The sequence below is a fragment of the Ixodes scapularis genome, unplaced genomic scaffold (assembly GCF_016920785.2).
Source record: "Ixodes scapularis isolate PalLabHiFi unplaced genomic scaffold, ASM1692078v2 PGA_scaffold4__175_contigs__length_147842914, whole genome shotgun sequence".
Taxonomy (NCBI): domain Eukaryota; kingdom Metazoa; phylum Arthropoda; class Arachnida; order Ixodida; family Ixodidae; genus Ixodes; species Ixodes scapularis.
In genome coordinates, this window is record NW_024609879.1 from 28,379,849 (window position 1) to 28,398,996 (window position 19,148).

The following is a 19,148-nucleotide window of genomic DNA, read 5'->3' on the forward strand; positions in this document are numbered from 1 at the left end:
ACGGGACTTGGCCAACAGGAATGTGAGTTAGTAAACTGCCTTGGTTGCAATCGCCACTTGATGATTCCACGAGAGATCGAACCAGCAGGTCCAGTTAACATTTTTATTTCTTCTGTTATTTTTTATATGTGATCTGTACTCAAATAAATCGAAGGAAACGGAACTTTTTGTCTCGAAACCGCGTTTTCACATCGAGAAAAAAAAATGTTTTAGGATTGCGCGACGGCCCCGCTCCCACCGCGGACTGCATCAGGTGCCAACTTTGCGGTCCTCTGGAAGGCAGGTAAAGAGAGGTACGTCAAAAATGTTTCATGTAACACACCGAAGTTTAAGTCAACTGCATGCAAATATTGTGTGCTTTATGAATTAAAACAATATATATAAATAAAATTCCTAACTTTAGACCAAGTGCAACAAACACACTAACTTTCAGGCATTCTACCTCAATCTGTATCACATTAACGAGTTCGAAAGCTACACATAATATAGGCCAGGGCATCTAAATTATTTGTGAAAAATATCAGCTTCAAATAAAAATATAAACATAAGAAAAATTATTTATAAAAAAACACATTTTCAAAAAAAAAAAACTATATTGAAAAAACAAAAGAAAAACAAAAGAAACTCGGTCTCGATTTTATTAAAACTCTGGGGTACAACTCTCCTTAGGGCAGACAAGAAGAAAGTGCAAAAACATGTTGCATCATTTGCTTGGTACAAAAATTGTAACCGCTCAAAGTGCCGGTTGCAAAGCGTCTTGACTCCGGCGTTTTTTCGATTCTCCCCACTGCTAACTTTTCTTTTTCGAAAAATTGCAACTTTCTTTTTTTTTCGCAGATAAGAGAGTTTATGTGTTGTAGCCAGCTGCCAGAGAAGGTATTTTTCCAGATTTTGTTTTGCTTGGGGCGATTAGGAGCGATTGGAATGGAGATAATCAAGATTAAAATTGTTACCTATACGCTCATTATAATTATTTACGTCAAAAAAAGCTTACAAACTGGACAAAAATGAACGGTAAGCAAAGGACTGATTAGATGAATAAACAAACACGACAAACAAGATCACGGCAGAAGGCGACAAACCTGTAAAAAAATATTCTTATAACCATTGTTTTAGTAATTGTCTTTATACACTTGGTTTTGTTTCATATTATTTATTTATTTGGTACTTCACCACGCACACCTTCTGTGATAGAAACAATCTGTTAGTTTGTAATTTAAGTACACAATAATCTAACTGAAGTTGTTCGCCCCGAAACACGCAATTTGCAACGCTGTGAATGATATAAAAAATGTAGAGGGCAGGCTTTAGAAAAGAAAAGGTGGAATTAGCAGAAGAAAAAAAAGTGCTAAACTTGAAATTCCATGCCTCAAAGTGACGTTTTACTGTTGTCAACTGACTTCTGAAGAGAGTTAGGGTTGATATAAAAATTATTAAAAATAGTACTATAAAAACACACAAAAAGAAAAGAATTATACCTCTTTATTGTGTTTTGTTAAATACTCGGCAACACTCCGGTAACTTCCTGCGCTAATAAATGTTTTACGAAGCAGCGCTCGCGGTCGATGGCGTATTCCTTCCAGTGAGACAATGCTTCCACGCCAGTAAATACACAAAATTGTTTAAAGTAAAGAATTTTTTCCGTTTGTTTCTTTGTTTCAGATTGATCTTTCTTCAGAGGTTAAGGAGTCGCACACTGTCCTCCCGCATTTTGTGCTTCTGGACTTTTCCGGTCTGAGTCCTCGGGAAGGAGTCCACAAACAGCACGTATTCCGGTATCTTGTACCAGGGCAACTGAAATTACAAAGTTGTTTTGTTTTAATTATGCAAGTGCATTGAACAAAAAAAAAAAAAAAAGAAGAACTCAAAATATTTGGTTTATATAATTTGTAATATCGAATAAATATTTTTGTTATCCTCAAGCGATTACCAATCTTAACTATATCCCAGCTCCTGGTGGTAGAAAGCTTTCACAAGTTTATTCCCCTTGACTCTGGGCTCCGACATATCTTTCAAGATTTAGGGCTTTGCGAAACTATATTTGCCTAGATGACATTGTAGGGCGTGCCCTTGAACGTCGGAGGAGTGTCACTACGCGCTCCGGGATGCATAGATCGAAATGAACGTTGAGTAATATGTTCCTACTCTTAGAGGCAACGCTTGACTGTCTGTGTCTTGAGTACAGGTGCGTTTCTTTACAGCCATGTTTGGGGTAGAATATAGCGTCACACTTCAAGCATTCATAATGCTGATGAAGACTGAAGGAGTCTCTCAACAGGTATGAACTTGTCTTATACCTCCTTTTCCTTGCAAAATGCCTTGATGTCTTCTGGGGATAAGGTTTTATTTGGTTTCAGTTTGATCCAGACACATACTCGTTCAACTGTCTGCTCGTCCGGTACTCCAATCACCTGTCAAAAAAAATTAGAAGGAATTTATTTTAGTTTCTGATGTTTTATGTAAGCTCCAAAATTGCTTTTACCTGTATGCAGTAAAGGAAGGGAATACCGTTTAAAGGTCATCGATACTGGTTCCGTGTTTTTAAAATATATCAGGTGCATCTAAAATTTAAGTCTGTCCATTCAGTCACTTCAGCCGCCTGTTGAAATACTCGCTTTTTACTATTTTTAATTTGTACGTTTTTTTGAGACCATTCGTCGATTAGTGTGTCTTGAATGTGATCATGCATATTTTCGTTTCTTGCTTAATGGTGTTCTTGGCAAAGTGCCAGAAGTGCACCAATCGTGGGGACTTGGTAGTTGTTTTTGGTCACATTAATTATGATTTTTTTATTATGTATTAATATAGTTATTAATATAATTATTAATAATCAATTATTCTTATTCTTATTATTATGATTAAGTACCTAGGTATCTACTTTGATTGTGATTTATCATGGAACAAACATATGTCTTACTTCTGCCGACGGTTGCGAACGATTTCTTGTTTAATGTATAGTTTAAAGTGTTTTGTACCTTTATCTATAAAAATATAGAATTATGCATGCGCTGGCGTACAGTCTACTGAGGCAGGGCATTTCAGTCTTATTCAGTTGTTATATTGTATGGCACACAAGAATCGACCGCATCTTGCCTGGTGTTCCAAAAAGCGTGGCTTACCACACGGGATACTCATCGAGTGATAACTTCCTTCGCCTCGCTTGAACTACCATCGTTCTTCTCTTCATTTCTACAAACGGTCATCTGGAAACACTTCTGGGGGAGCGAGTTTAAAATCATTTCGACACCGATCCGTGAGCTTGGAGCAGCTCCACTTTTTCATACCCCATGAGTGAGAACTCGCTATGGTGAAAGTATGCGCAAATAGTATGTGCCGAACGTTTTCAATACGATTCCAGACACATTACTTTCCCTGACTTCCAACAAAACATTTAAGAAAAATCTTAGATCTTTGTTTTATTACGTGTTGCGACAGCCATCATGATAGCCAGGGATGGGCAGTATTTCAAATACAAGTAATTAAAATACGTATTTCAAATACTTTGTGTATTTTGCATTTGTATTTAATTACAAATTGGGTAATGTATTTGACGTGTGTATTTAAATACTCAAACGTGGGTATTTCAAATACAATTGTAATTAAATACAATTTTGTCGGCGAAAATACATCCCTCATAGTTATTGTCGCTGTCCAGAGCAAGAAGAAAACTACGTTCTGCACCGAATGCAGTGTCTCCCAATCAAGCACAAGCGTTTAGTGACTTTGTGATTACGGTGCTAGTCCAGGTCAAGAATAGTGATGAAATCGACGTTCACAGGCAGACTGGCTAAATAAGTGGCTGTGACAACTTGTGATGCTTTCCAGCCTGATTTCCATCCATATTTTTGCCTGGAACATTCTAAATGCGCGGGTCGTCCAGATTTTCGTAACTGGTGCGAGTTGCAACCATAAAAAATTCTCCAGCTAGTGCTGCGCGTCTTGGTCGTCTCGGTTCTTCGTTGGTCTATACCGAAATGTAATCGAAAAAAGAGCTGCTTCAAGCTCTGTACTTTTTTCATTTATTACGTCCAAGCTCATTTCATTTTTTGTGATAATATTTCTATTACGTTACTAGAGCCTCGCGCACTAACTCCCGAGTGTGCGATGCAAAATTAAGATAAGATAGAAACCCGTTGCAGGTGCCCTGAAGTCGCTGACGCAAATTTTGAGGAATGTATTTGGAAAAGTATTTGGAGGAGACCCAATACATTTGGTTGTATTTGTATCTTGTACTTAAATGTTTTTTTTTTCGGAAATGTAGTTAGATTTGTAATTAAATACATTTTTGACGAAGTATTTTGTATTTGTATTTCGATACATATTTGCATGCATTTCGCCCATCCCTGATGGTAGCAATGGGAAGCCTACCTGGGCAACTATATTATTTTTTTATTTTCATTTCTACACACAACCTTATCGCTTGGCTCCAATGTTTTGAAAATTTCAGGCATATTTTTTTTTGCCTTTGTGCTATTTTTTTAATTTGTTTTATATCAACACAGGCTTTCATATTTTGCTCTTTTCCCGTAATGTAAATGTTTCCTAAAGACGTCTTCGAACCTCAAAAGCTGTGTCGTAGAAAAACGTCAAAAAGTGCGTGCGTGTTTTTTTTTTCTTGCTTGTACGAATACGATTGCTAACTCTTCTCAGCCACATCTTCGAGGAGCACTTTCCTATTTTTGTGGTGACGCGCCAACGAAAACGTGCGTGCATTTGTGCATTTTGTATTACTTAATTTGTTTTTATATTTTACCTTTTCTACCTTTCAAAGAACTGCACTGTTTTTCCAACGGAACTGTAATATTTCGATGCTCGCGAATTTTCCTAATTTCGTTTATTGAGCTGCATTTCTTACTCTTGTTTGATTTTTTCTTTGTGTAATTTCTGCACCTGGTCTTACAAGCCCTAGCTGGCTTTGACCAGTCCGACATCGACCCTGCCAGATCTGAATTCCTTAATATATTATTATTATTATTATTATTATTAAGGTGAAGAAGAAGTGGTTGGGTTCAGGCGTTCCTCTCTATTGTGCTATATTTGATCCTAAAACCCTGCTCTAAGGGCCCAAATATTTCCTGCAGCATATTGTGGGGAGATACTAGACCTCGTTTCTCTACCGGTATTAGGAGAGGATCCCCTTCGTGCCTTCTAGTTCGCCCCCTAAATGCCCCAACTGTGGTCCTGATGAACGCTGATCATCGCATCACACCACCGAGTCTGCTACCACAGCAAGGTCTTCCAGAACAACTCGTTCGATGTCAGCGGTCTTTATCCCCCTTGTGAAGTATTGCAATCTTCTGCAACCTGGCGCAAGACCAACCATGGGCTTTTCAGCGATCATCCCTTCCTTGCAGTAACCGACTGCGAATACCTATTTTCTCGGTGACCGTTCAAGCTGTGCACAATTTTAGTCGGTGTTGCTTTTTTTAGGTGTGCTTACGTTTCCTTGGCATATGTTTCTATATCCACATCAGCCTATAAACATTTCTGCTTTTTTTGACGCCTGCATAAAATACATTTGCCAGCACGGCCGTCACATGACGTGCTTGGTTTGCTCGAAGGACTACTATCTGTGGAAAACGTGTCCTGCAAGTACGATAACCTCCCAGCCAAGGTGTCTACCCACGCGAAGGACATGCATGACCTTCGGTCGGAGGGGGGGGGCACAGAAGAGCACGGTTTCAGAGAAGCCACATACTGCTGAAAGCCTGCGAACGGAGAAGAACGACGCTGAACAACGGAGTCGCCTCCAAGATATAGACATTTATGAATTCAGTGTCACACCTGGTGAGTCTTTGCCCTCCGTCTTAGTGGGGCTGGCATACATGCTTGGAATTGAAGGACACCAACCATCCGACGTGGTCTCCATTTACAGGCTACAGAAAAAGCGAACAATAAACCCTTCTCTTCACGTGAAGATTGCATCCGTCACCACTAAAGACAGATGGATGCAGGCGCGTGTCTTCACGGACAATGTTCCAGTCGATTTCGCTGATCTCTGGGACATTGGGGTTGAGGGCGCAGCTGGACGGCGTGGGTGCAGCGACGCCAGGAACTCGGTGATAGTGGGCGGCTCGTGCTTGAAGGGCACGTTCGATGTTGCTGGCCTCCGTGATAAAATCTTAGACCGTGGTAGGCGGGTTCCGAACAAGGCATTTGAAGATGTTTTCCTTCACGTCGCACATAAAAACCAGCAGCTTTTTCTCTTCGGGAGCTTTTTGGTTGGCGCGATTCATCAGGTGGAGAACGTCGTCAACGAAGCTTGTGACGTTCTTTGTTGGCCCTTCGGTTCTCGTTTGCAGACGTTCTTCGGCACACTGTCGTCGCTGCTGGTTGGCAAAGGGGCGTCGCAGCTCGGCTCGGAATTCTTTCCACGACGAAATCGACGCTTCGTGGTTCTCGTACCAGGTGCGGGCCGAGCCTTCCAAAGCAAATAACACGTTCTGCCGGCTCTGGTCAGTGGTCCATCTATTTCGGCTGGCTACATGTTCATAGTGCAGAACCCAGTCCTCCACGCCCCCGTAGATCCCGATATGGAAGGTGGTCGGGGTTCGCTGGGCGGCGGTCGGGGTCTGCGACGACTGGTGGTCCATCGTCGACCTCGTTGGCTGCTTGGTCTCGTTTGGCACCAGTCCGTATTTCGGGTGTAGGCCCTGGATGCGGCGACTTACTCGGGTTGCGATGGTGTCTTTATTGGGTCTTCCTGGGATTGGAGTCGGACTTGGACTGCGGGCGCCCAGAGGGGTAAGCTGCAAGGACATGCTTTACCCTGCACCTCCACCGAAATGCCACAAATGATCAGGCGAGGAAACAAAGAATAACTGAAGAAACTGAAATGTATAAGGGGACCAACTTGTGCCCAAAAATAAAAAAAGGAAAGAGAAGGCAACAGCAGAGCATCCCGGACGTCGAAGTTGGCGTAACAGCAGAGTCGAACGCTGGGGTGAGACTGACTTGGGCTTGCCACGCGAAACGCCTTTTGTAGTTGCGTGGGTTTTTGGAACATTCGGCCTATAATGTTCAGCAAGTAGAAAATTCGAAACTCGATCAATTGAGAATGTTTTTGTACTTACCAGAACACCAAGTTGAAAGAACAAATAACAACTAATTCGCTGGAATCGAACCCAGACCTCTCGCGCGACAGCCAATCGCGTAAACCCTTCGGCCACGCACGCGATCCCTCGGCAACGCGCGTGGCGATATTCGTAAACGACATTCGAACGCCTATATATTGAGCGGATGGCTATATTTTCCGTGGCAAATGCTCGATTCCGGAGAGCGTTACGAAATCCGACAGCGAGGAGCTCAACGTTTCTTGTTGTATCTGCCGCACTCATTACGTTGCCGGTTTTTCCACGGTCAAAATTTGCGTGGCTATCAGCTTCCCCACATGGTGGCATCGACGCGTTGCAACCTCGGCTCTTTAACCGCCGTAGAGTCAGTCATTTAGGCAGCCTCGGCGCGTGGGCCTCGACGATCACTTGTGATCGCGGGTAGGATTATTCGTATTTGCTTGTGCAATGACGAATCACCACGAGAGCGGCGCCGATTGAGAGCATGCGAATGACCCGCAAGAAATCTGCCATGACGAAGACACCGCGGGATGAAACACATCGTAGACGACCGACAAGCGGCTCGGAATAGAACACGACTTGTGTGATTGGTCTGCTTTGTCGTCCCAAGAAGCAAGAGATTCAACATGGCCTAGGGTGGTTTAATGTACGCTTTGCTTAGGGTGATGCATCTGATCATTCAGTTCCGGACACTTATTCTTTGATTAAGTTCTGAAGCGCGAGAAAAGGTGTCTCCTTGCACGTTGTTATTGTTGACAGTGCTATTGTGACATTTTGTTTACGGCGATTTCTTTGTCGTTTATTTAGTGCGTTCTGTCGGCATCGTGTGCTACAAAGGATGTAATCACACTATATAAAAGGGAATGGAGACATTTTAACGTGGACAACTCTACATTGGCTTTGTACATCAAATCCTTGCAACTGCGTCGAAGCCCTCACCGCTTCAACGAGTGAACCGTGCGTACAAGGAGTGGCACTGGTGTTGGGAAACCAACAACCTCATAACATTTCCCTAAAACTTCGCCACTATCTACCAGGTGGGATCTGGTCATCGTGCCACGTACCTTAAAATATCAGCGTTCACCAATGAATGATTGATACTTTCGGGTGCAAATGGAACGAGGTTTTTACCTAAGCAAAACAAAAACGCAATCGAATGTTTTTTTTTTCTAAACACACGTTTTTTATGTAGAAAAGTAGACGAAGCACCGTTTACTTTCCGTGGTTTACACCGAACAAAACCTAGGTAACTTTGTTTTGATTTCAGCGCCAAATGTTGCCAAAAAAATGGCACTAAATTTACCCGACGATGGTGTGGGGCGATGATAATGATCCGTGAATAAGGAGAACCAGAGGGACAATGGACAAACGCAAATCTGTCCCTTGTCGCCCGATACGCCTTTTCCAGAGATAATTATCGTCATGCTTCTCCAGCTCGCTTGCACTTTGCATCAGAGAATCCTGGTGTGACACCAGAAGATCTGGTGTGCTCCCCAGCAAGGCTGGTGTATTGAGCACATTAGCCTGGTGTGTCCACCAGAAATGCTGATGTTCCCGCACACCAGCCTGGTGGGCACACCTAGAGAGTCTGATGTCACACCACACGGGCTCATGTGCCCACCATGCGGCCTGTTGTGCACACCACGCAGTCTGATTTGACAGCAGTGTTGTATTTTTGTTGACTTTTTTACCGTCCGCGAGGGTGTTTTTGTTTAGTTTCTGTGACGCCCCTCCCCCCGACGTGGCGCCTCGTTTCCTCTCGTCTTGGTTGTTGCCGGAGACTCCGTGGCGGGCTCCTTTGTGCTCAAGAAGCGTCGCCCTCGGCCCCAGCACTTTCCTGGGCGGCCTTGAGTCCTCGGGCGCTCGCGTCTTCTGTGGTTTCCCTCCCCCTTCCCGCCAGTATTCTTGTTAAAGTTTTAGAAAATAAAGGAGTCTTCTCTGTGAGTCGAAGCTGAAAATATATGTGTTGGTGCGCTTTCCTGACTTTCGACGAGCTAAAAATATTAAGACATGGTCTGGTACCAAAACAACAAAATAATCTAGTAATTATCAGTTTTTGGTGCCGAAACCCGGAAATTAACGGCCAGATCATGCCTACGAGCCAGGAGGGCGTCGACTGCCTGAAGCAAAACCGGACTACGTGCGAGCCGCCACACAAAGATCATCAACGAGATTGGCGTTATGCTGGCCACGGATCCAACCGACATCGGTGAGCTCGAAGAAAGATTTGATATTCTTCTACTTAAAGAGGCTTCCCTGAAAGAGCTGGACAACAAAATCGAGCCATCTGTCGAATATGATGCCTTGGAAGAGCAGATAACTGGCGCGGAGGGGTACACGGAACAGATCAACCTAACTAACCCACGAGTCAACCGCAAGCTGAAAGGTCAAGAATTGCAGAACGACAAAGCTTCCGGTTCTTCGCCGCAGGGCAGTGGCTCTGGATAAGCTACAGTTGATCACGCCCAAGTTCTTGCTACAGTAAAACTTCCGAAGTGTATTGTTGTGCTTTTTTGCTTTCTTCAATTAAGTAATTATGGCAGCAGCATACTTAAGTTCAACTTATCACTGTACATTTTTCTGAGTAAAGCAACACCTAGTCAATAGGTGCTCTGGTCAACAAAAATAAAGTCACACCAGAACACGAGATTGCTGGTGTCACACCAGAAAATCAGAACACCAGATTGCTGGTGCGAAAATGTCCCAAACCACATCTGTGAAAAATCCTGGTGTCATATCAAGTCACACCAGCCCTCGGCCTGGTGTATTTTTCACTTGGGTTCAATTGCACTATGATGGATGGTGTGGTGATTTATTGAACAGAGGAAAACAAGTCGAGGCCGCGCTGTCGAAAACCAAGCCTTTGTAACTAACGAACCTATGCATACACATCTGGCACTGTCTGCCGTACTATCAGAACCATACCTGCGCCTCCTCCAGGTCCGGGTGAGTGCTGAGGACATTCTCAATCTCCAGCGGCGGCACTTTCAAGCTCCTGTAGTTGATCATCTCTTTGATGCGGCCCAGGTATGTGAGCCGACCGTCCTCGCTCATTGATCCCTCGTCACTGCGAATGCATGTTCAGACCGGAAGACGTATTTTAAAAAGCCCTCCCATTTTATTTTATTTGAAACTCAATCACGTATTGAAGGCATAACAAAGAATATTGGTTTTGTTCGACTTAAATCGTATATACAACATAAATGACAAATACAGAATTGCGATGTCACTCTTAAATATCTCTTCAAAAACACTGAACTTGCCAAATCATTCATTTTAAGTGAAGAATCAAAACAAATATTTCACAAAAAAGAAAAGAAATTAGTAACTGCAAGTTGCAGGCATCGTCAAGTCCTCCGACTCCATGTGCGGAAGGCAGTCCAAATCAATAGCCTCAAAAGGTACAAAATAAAAAAAAAACAAGAAGAGGTGCTATAATCTCTAATCTTCGGTTTTTTCTGCCCCAGTGAATTGTTTCACATAAATATATTACCATCTTATTAACGCGGTATAACTCTGCCGAAAAAAAAGTTACAAACAAACTTTCCATGTAGCGAACAGCTGTGCAGGAATACACAAGATAGTAGACTGTAGAACCCGGTATCATTTATGCGTTGAATTTCAAATAAGTTTTTAAGGAAGCGTTTCTAGAGTAACAACAAGGTCGAAACCTTGAGAAATAGAAAAAAAATATTGAAAAATAATATAGCAATGATAAAGAGTACAATTCTAAAATTCAAAAACAGAATCATTCGGTGTGCAAAATATTTCAAATTTCATGAAGGATATAAAGGGAGGTACCATCTTGATTTACAAATACTTTGTTTACAACGTAAACAGGCCTCTCCGAGGTTGGCCACATTTGTTCATATTCTCGACAGAACACCCCAGGAGCCGAATGCTCTTGAACAATCTAATTCAAAGTCTCTTTATGTGCTGCTGGAATTACTTTTTTTTTTTAAGTGTCTCAAACACACGCCTGGACAGGTGTATCCATCTTTCAAATAGCCGCTAAATGGTGTGCACGCGGGGATTTTTTATTACCACCTAAGAGATGATAAGCACTGGGAGAGCGGTCCGCCCATACTTAGGCCCGACGAAACTTCCCACTGGTTCTACTACGCGCCAAAACGACAGCCCAACCCCATGAGGTTCCGCTAAATCACTACGTCGTGTGTATTCCCGTGAGGCCGTGACACCCGGTGTCTGATCGGGTAACGACGTCTTTTTGGAACGTCGTACAAGCAGTCAGATGTTAGGTCGCACTTGGGTATGGCGCGGCCGAGCTCCTAGTGGTTATGGCATGGTGGCCGTCATATAAAATTACACGAGTACACTTAAGACTGCTTACGTGTAGGAGGTCAAAATCATTATAGTCCCGCGGGAGAAATGTTTTAGAGTAATGTTTCTGCACGTAATAAAATGTAGGACTACGTATAGTACGACGTGGAGGACGACTTGCTAGAGATCGACGCGAAATGCGGCGTCTAAGACGACCTCTGGCATGACGTCTAGGACAACGTCAAGGACGGCGTCTAGGACGACCTCGAGGACGAGGTCTAGGACGACGTGGAGAACGACGTCTAGGACGATTCCTAACTCGACCTATAGGACGACCTTAAAGAAGACGTCTAGGAGCACGTCGAGAATGACGCCTAAAGGACGGAATCTAGGGCGACGTCGAGAGCGACAGCAGGAGGACAATTAAGGAGGCTGTGGCGTGTTTGCGCGGGCGGCCATGCTTGACTGCAGAAGGCGCAGTAGATGTAGACGCTGCTGCCGATGTCGTAGCCGTAGATGTGGACGCGGTCGCTTCACTGCCAATCTCACGAAGCACAAAACGATTACAAAAAAATGCGAGGGGGAGAGCTATGCTTATGCAGCCGAGAACTTAGACTGCCTCATAGGGCGTCCTATCTCGTCGGTGTAGATGAAAAATTTAGACAGTGCAGTACAATGCTAGCCTGGGTTCTTTAAGGTGCATCAGGCAGTAGTGATACACGATCGCACGCCGATACAAGGCTGATACAGGTCAAAACAAGCAGGGGTGGGGATTACACCAAGGATCCCTGGGTTCTGCAGCGCGAGCTCTGGCTCCCCGTGCTCCAGGAGGTGTGCGCTAGCCCCACTCGGCCACCGATTCCCCTGCACAACGACCACCAAATGAAGTCCAAGGCGCACCTTTCTGTACACGGCACTCCAATGGTGACATCACGCTGAAGACGTATGATGACTCTTGATGACATCACGTTGATGGCGCTTGATGGCGTATTTTTATGGTCATATTTCGGGCACAACGACGAAGGCGCTTGTTTTTCACTTAGTGTATTAAGCGAGATCGTCCTAGTTGTCTGGGGCGGCTTTTAATACCACCTTACGGACGACGGAATGAAAAATGGGACAAGAAGGGTCGTTTATTGAGCGGGCGTGTAGCACAATCGTATTTCTATTCGCTTATACAAAGCTTTTTTGCTCAATTGAACAAGTACGACTTTTGCCTTAAAAACTCCGTAAACGCCATTTTTTGGTGATTATTACTCTGGAAGCAGATCGCCAGGCGTGGGTTTGAGACACTTCAAAAATGTGGTTGAAGCAGGATATGAAGAGGCGGCCACACAGTTGTGCCAGGGCATTTGGCTACAGGGGAGCCAGTAGCCGTCTTATGCATCGGCCTGTAGGTGACAACCAGCTGCTGCAAACAAATTAATTGGAAGTCCTTGCCTTAATCTATAGAAAGGCAATTGAAAAATAAGATTTTGTACAATCATCACCAGCTTATTAAAAACATAACTGAGGCTGCTAGAAAGACATAAAAACGAAGCTATTCTTAGACACCAGTTATTAAGCAACCTAGCGGACTGTATGTAACACAAACTTTTCAGGTGAGATTTCACAGTTACACGGATACGTTGTGTATGTACGTTCCTTTCGAACTCTTAATGAAAACGTTCCTTTGAATGAGGACGCAATGGTGCACAAAAGCATTTCATTCCGACATTGGCACCTTTGCGTGTTCCAAAATATAATCCCGAAAGCTGTGTTTAATATATTCTACATAAAAATATCACATATACAATTGTATGAAAAATATTTAAAGAAATTACTGAACCTTGTAACGTTCCATAATACAAAATGCAGAATCAGTTACAATATATGAGTCTTTACTAAACCGTTCATATGATTCCCTCCCTCCGTTTTCTTCTTCCTCTTCGTCCCCCTCCTACTTCGTCCTCTTCAGAAAAGTTCATTAGCACTACAGTTAACTAATTGACATATTATTCTAGCACTTTGAAAATCATCCCTTTTAGATTGTTAGGAGAATACATTTCCGCCGGTGTCACATTCCGTCATGCTCGTGTCCGTGGTATCATACCACTTTGAATGATACGGAAACGCATTTTCGATGGCGGCGCATTCAGTGACTCTCTTTCCAGTGGTGCACCAAATGGTGTACAGTATGCCTTGCGGGGTAGCTGTTTGCGTGACTCCGTAACGCACAAAAATGTTTTGTTTGGTTCATGAATGCCTTTCCGAACAATGGCAAAATCGCACATTTTATTCTTCGATGTAGAACCAAATCGTTTGTCAAACTTTATATTCACAGATCTCTTGTTGAGGGTTCTTGTTTTCTTCCGTCTGCAATAAATCGTGTTTGGTGCCATGTTTTAGATCCACGGGCAAGTAAGGTGGTTGCTCCAAGGCAGCGAATTTGGGACTACAGGGTAGTCGTATGTGAGCTGTTATGATTTGCAATCGCGGACTCATTGGCACGCTTCATCCGCCGCAAAAGTTAAGATACATAGAGAAGCACTGTTTAACATCTCACGTTAATCTTTCTGCTGGCCGTTTGCTTCCGGGCGATAGGGAGCGGCGAAGCGAAGCCTTATTTATTTTGATCTCGCACATTGTTGGAGCCTTGCTCTGGAAGGCAGGCCCATTGTTGAACGAGATAACCTTGTTTAAAAACGTGTCCCGATCTAGCTTGGCAATGAAGCTGTTTGCACTTTTTCATGCTCTTGAGGCGGCAATGCGCGTGCACTCGTCGAAGGCTATCAAGAATGCTTGGGTTCTAGCCACTCGCTCACCTTTCTTCTTTAGTGCAGCGAAATCGAGATAAACTACTTCAAATGGTATATCAGAGTGTACCGCCAAAGTCATTCCATAGAATCGCTGGTTGATAGATGTCTTTTTTCATCCCACGCCAAAAGCCTCCGTGGGCCAGTTTACATATGTCCTAAAGAAATCATCATGGCCGCCTGAACCGAGCCTATCATAACCAAGCCTGAGGACTGAACTAATTGCTATTACTGTGACTTCAAACTTTCCATTGCTGAAGGTTCAATCTTCAGTGCCTTTTCACAGTTGCATGTAGAAGAGTTCTTGCGTCTCTTGCCGTATCTTGGAAATAGATAGACGCGACAATACGTCTGCGTCTGTAAGGCCAAACCCTAGGCGATGGAATACCTCAAACAAAATATTTTGAATTAGCTATTTTAACTTGGTGTATTTATTTGGGAGGGGGTTGTTCAGTCATGTTGATAGGGTATGGTAACACTTGGGGATCTGTCAAAAGGTTAGACTTGTGGCCATCGAGGAACAAACAAACGTATGGCACTGCCATGAGTACAGCAAGGCCTTCCTTTTCCGTCGTTCTGTAATTCACTTCAAACTTCAAAAAGGTTTGCAAGTCATATAGCATTAAAGAGAGTTGCTCAGGCGTTGGCTCGGTCGATTTACGTTGGTAAAGGACAACACCGGTGCCACATTGTGATATATTCGTGTTCAGTTCAAACGAAACATCGACGTGAGGAAAAATTGGCACCGGATGAAAACTAAATCGCGTGTTCTAGACACAGGTATAATTCTTCACACTCGTTGGACGGTTTCAGAGGGCACACCTTGATAAGATAACTGCGTAGATCACCCTGTTTCTTTTTTTGTTTTTTTTGTTTTTTTGCAAAATTTTGAATGAAAGTTTTAAAATGTCCGACTACACCAAGCAGCACAGTAAGCGAATGGTTGTCAAACGGTTCTTGGAGAGGATGAATCTGAACGACAGGTTCTTGCCTTGTTGCTTTAAATTGTCCGTAAACTTTCCGTCCAAGAAATACCACCTTTACTTCGAAAAAATCAATATTTTGTATTCTGTTCTTTACACGGGCCTCTTCCAAAGTATTAAACACGCATGTTACATGGTCACCGTGATCTTCGGGGGTCTTTGAATATACAATTATAACGTCGATATTGCCGCACGCGTAGACGGCAAAGTGGGCACCGCGCCCGTGACCGAACGGTTATCGTGGTTAGTTGGCTCCCACGCAAAAGAGCTGAGGTTCGATGTTTAGTAGCGATGCACCTTCTAGTTGTTTTTTCTTTTTTTTTTCTAATTGTCGTGTTTTGATAAATTCGCTAACACTGTTGCTTGTTCGATGTCAGAATATTCTACGCGCCGAAACTTCTTCGCCGATTGCTGCTGAAGCCCATGCGTGTGCAAATGGAGCTTCGCGTGGCGAGCCGACGTCAGTTTCGCCCAGCGTTCGGTCCTGCTGTTTCACCGCCATTGACGCCTGCGATGTTAGTCTTCTCTTTTTTTTTGGGGGGGCACTAGTTCGCCCTATCAAACGTCTAGTTTGCTTCTCCTTTCGTCTCATCATCAATTGCCACCGGCTTCGTGGAGGACTGTCTGCGCTCGAGCACCCGCGCCAACCCTCAGACTACAAAAGAGAAGAAGCTTCGAATCGTCATGCAGGGCGTAAGTGACATCATCTTCGGAGGCCTTGTCCGCAGCCCTGCGACAACAGTCGAAGATATTGTCACCGACGCGACGAACATCGAGTGCGCTCTGCAGGCCCGAGCGAGTGACTACCAGCAACTACCTGTCCTTGGTACCCTTGAGCCGTATAGCTGCAACCTTGGCTCGAACATCCCAGGCATTCGCGATATCGTTGGCGACACCGTCGGGAGAACTCAGAAAGCTGCTGCCTGCTGCCAACCAGCCGGCTTCGCTGTCAATAGCCTAAGTTGTCCGAGAGGGAGTTCACCGGGGAATATAATTGAAGGCTTCTGTCAGCCTAGCAGCACTCGAGGAGTTTACAGGTTGACCATACAAAAACCGGTCCCATCACCAGAGGAAACAAAACGACGTCATCCATGGTCCTTGTCGTTGCCCACCATGTAAACCTGCCGCCGCGGTCAAGGGTTTTTTTACCTGTCAGGACCATTGAAGCTTCCGGCGTCGACGTTCTGCTCGAGGGCAGCGCCCAGTTGACTCTAAGAAGAGAACTCGGAGTCGCAAGGTGCGCAACAAAGCTGCAGGATGGAAGCACTATGGTACTCGTTACAAACTTACGACAAGAGCCACGACACCTTATTAAAGGGGCAGACGTGGGCTACATGAAATAACTTCAGGACTAAGCCGCCATCTCTGCACTCTTGGAAGAATTGTCTTCACCGCAACCCCAGAGAACGCCACAACCAAACTGGACATCAATATGAAGCTTCCTGCTAGAAAACGGCGACGCCTGCTTGACCTCCTCGGCGAGTTCGCCGAATGATTTGCCACCTCCTAAAGGGTGCAACAAACGACGGTAACGAAGGATCACACTGCTACCGACGATGACGTGATCCCTCTGCACCAGTCACCGTACCGAGTATTCGTAAAATAAAGATAGTTGATCCAAGAACAACTACAAGAAATGCTTAGTAACGGCATCCAGCCTTCAATTAGTCTATGTGCGTCTCCAGTCGTCCTGTTAAAAAAGGAGGATGGGACTTTAAGGTTCTGCGTAGACTTTTGTCGACTAAACACCCTGACGGAAAAGGACGTCTACCCGCTGTCTCCTGTGAACGACACCCTGGACCGGCTGCACCACACCCGATATTTTTCTTCAATGGACCTGAATATAGGATATTGGAAAATAAAAGTCGATGTGCGGAGACCGTAAAAAATAGCCTTCTTCACGCCCGACAGATTGTACGAGTTTAAAATTAATATATTTTAGACTTTGTACGGCGCCCGGAATCTTTCAGCGTGCCACGAGCAGACACAGTGTTAGAAGGTCCGAAATAGCACAGCTGCCTTGTCTACCTAGACGACGTCGCTGTGTTTTGACGAGATTTCGACGAGCACCTGCAACGCCTTCGAGCTGAACTACAAGCAATCAAGATTGCTGGACTCGCCCTCAAGCCTGCGCAATGTGGTTTAGCCTATGAACGAACTAAGCTTTTAGACAACGTTGTGAACAACGAAGGTGTTCGCCCAGACTCCGAGAAGCCGCGCACCGCATCCGCATTTTCGCCACCGTTGGACAAGAAGGCCGTTAGAAGATTCCGGGTCTCTTTGCCATTTACAGGCGCTTCGTTCAAGATTTCGCCAAGCTTATTGCGTCAGTCACGCATCTAACAAAGGACGCAGTGAAGTTTCAATGGAAAGAAATACGACGGCGGGAATTCGGCGTTCTCAAGCGGAGACTCCAGACATCACCGATCCTAGGCCATTTTGACCAGTTCGAAGAAACGGAAGTCCACACCGACGAAAGTATTACGGGACTTGGCGGGGTACTGGTTTAGCGGCAGGAGGGTACAGAGCGAATGATTGCTTACGCAAGTCGGATGCTGCCTAAGGCGGAGTTCAACTACTAAACGACAAAAGAAGTGTGCCTTACTGTCGTCTGGGCGATAACGCAGTTTTGCCCGAACTTTTATGATATTCTATTCCGCGTAGTCACAGATCACCACTCGCTGTTCTGGCTCGCGATCGTAAAGAATCCCTCTGGATGCCTCGTGCACTGGAGTCTCCGACTGCAATAATTCGATATGACCATTACGTAAAAATCTGGTTGCAAACACACTGACGTCGACATTTTGTTGAGCGCTCCCGTCGAGTCACCACCGGCCAGAACCGATGACGAGGACAAAGGTATTCTCGGCGCAGTCAAGGTAGCCGTCATGGCAGGACTTCAACGGGAGGACTGCGAACTCCGTTCCGCAATTGATCACCTGCAATGTCAAGGAAGTGTCGTCCCCGCATTTTCTCCCGAGACTTGTCAAGCTTTGCCCTTCGACGGGGTGTTCTCTTTTAATATAACTTCGGGCCCAGCAACCCAGAATGGCTACTGGTAATACCTACAGTCTTCGGGCAGAAATCTTCCAATCCTGCCATGACGACACGACGGCTGGGCACCTAGGCTACAGCAAGACGCTCGCTGGGATTTAGGAAAAGTACTACTGGCCGAGGTTACCGAAGACTGTTCACCTCTACATTTGATCATGCAATGAGTGTCAGCGACACAAGAAACCATTAACGAAGCCGTCAGGACTACTGCATCTGATTGCTCCCTCGTCCACGCCGTTTCAGCAAATCGAATGGATTTACTTGGCCCTTTCCCACCGTCAACATCGGGAAACGGCTGTATGATCGTCACCACGCGGTACGCCGAAGCAAGTGCGCTTCCTTCAGAGATTGCTGTGGAATTCGCCAAGTTGTTCGTCAACTCCATCGTCCTCCGGCATGGCACTACCGAAGTTCTGATTACAAATCGCGGGTCATCGTACATGGCACAGCTGAGGCAAGAGATCCTCCGTCTCAGCCATACCAACAGCTGGCAAACCACAGCTTACCATCCTCACACTATTCTGCTGACGCAACGCCTAAACAAGACTATCGCCGACGTCATGTCCATGTGCGCCGACGTGGAACACAAGGCGAGGGACGAGGTCCTGCCGTATGTCACGTTCGCCTTCAACACAGCGGTTCAAGAGACCCCTCGTGCTACACCAGTCCAGCTGGTGCATGGTCGCAAGGTGACCACGATGCTTAAAGGAGCTGTACAACGATTTTAACGTTGAAAGAATTAGTATCTTCTGCTTTTGATATTGTTCACCTTGCCACAAATGACAGAATACACACCTCCTTTCATCGAAATGTTGCGATTCCGCCGCGTAATAGCGAGGCAAAACTTAGAATATTCCCCAACCTGCAGCCGCGAGCGGCGGCCATGAGAAACACACGGCGTGACGTCAATAGGGAGTATTGTAGAAAGATAGCAAGTTGTGCGAATACCTGCTCGATAAAAG

The 19,148-nt window shown here is 44.9% G+C and overlaps 1 protein-coding gene across 1 annotated transcript in view; it reads right to left on the reverse strand.

Annotated features, from left to right (window-relative positions):
* Window positions 1-1,536: 1,536 nt before the first annotated feature.
* LOC120836260 (putative acyl-CoA synthetase YngI) overlaps window positions 1,537-19,148 on the reverse strand; it is a 155,158-nt gene continuing 137,546 nt past the window's right edge. Inside the window, exons 14-16 of the mRNA XM_040217904.3 lie at window positions 9,999-10,140; window positions 2,298-2,411; window positions 1,537-1,794 (exon numbers count right to left, since the gene is read on the reverse strand). Of these exons, the coding sequence (XP_040073838.1) occupies window positions 1,675-1,794; window positions 2,298-2,411; window positions 9,999-10,140 (376 nt within the window). The 3' untranslated portion in view covers window positions 1,537-1,674. The remainder of the gene's footprint in view (window positions 1,795-2,297; window positions 2,412-9,998; window positions 10,141-19,148) is intronic.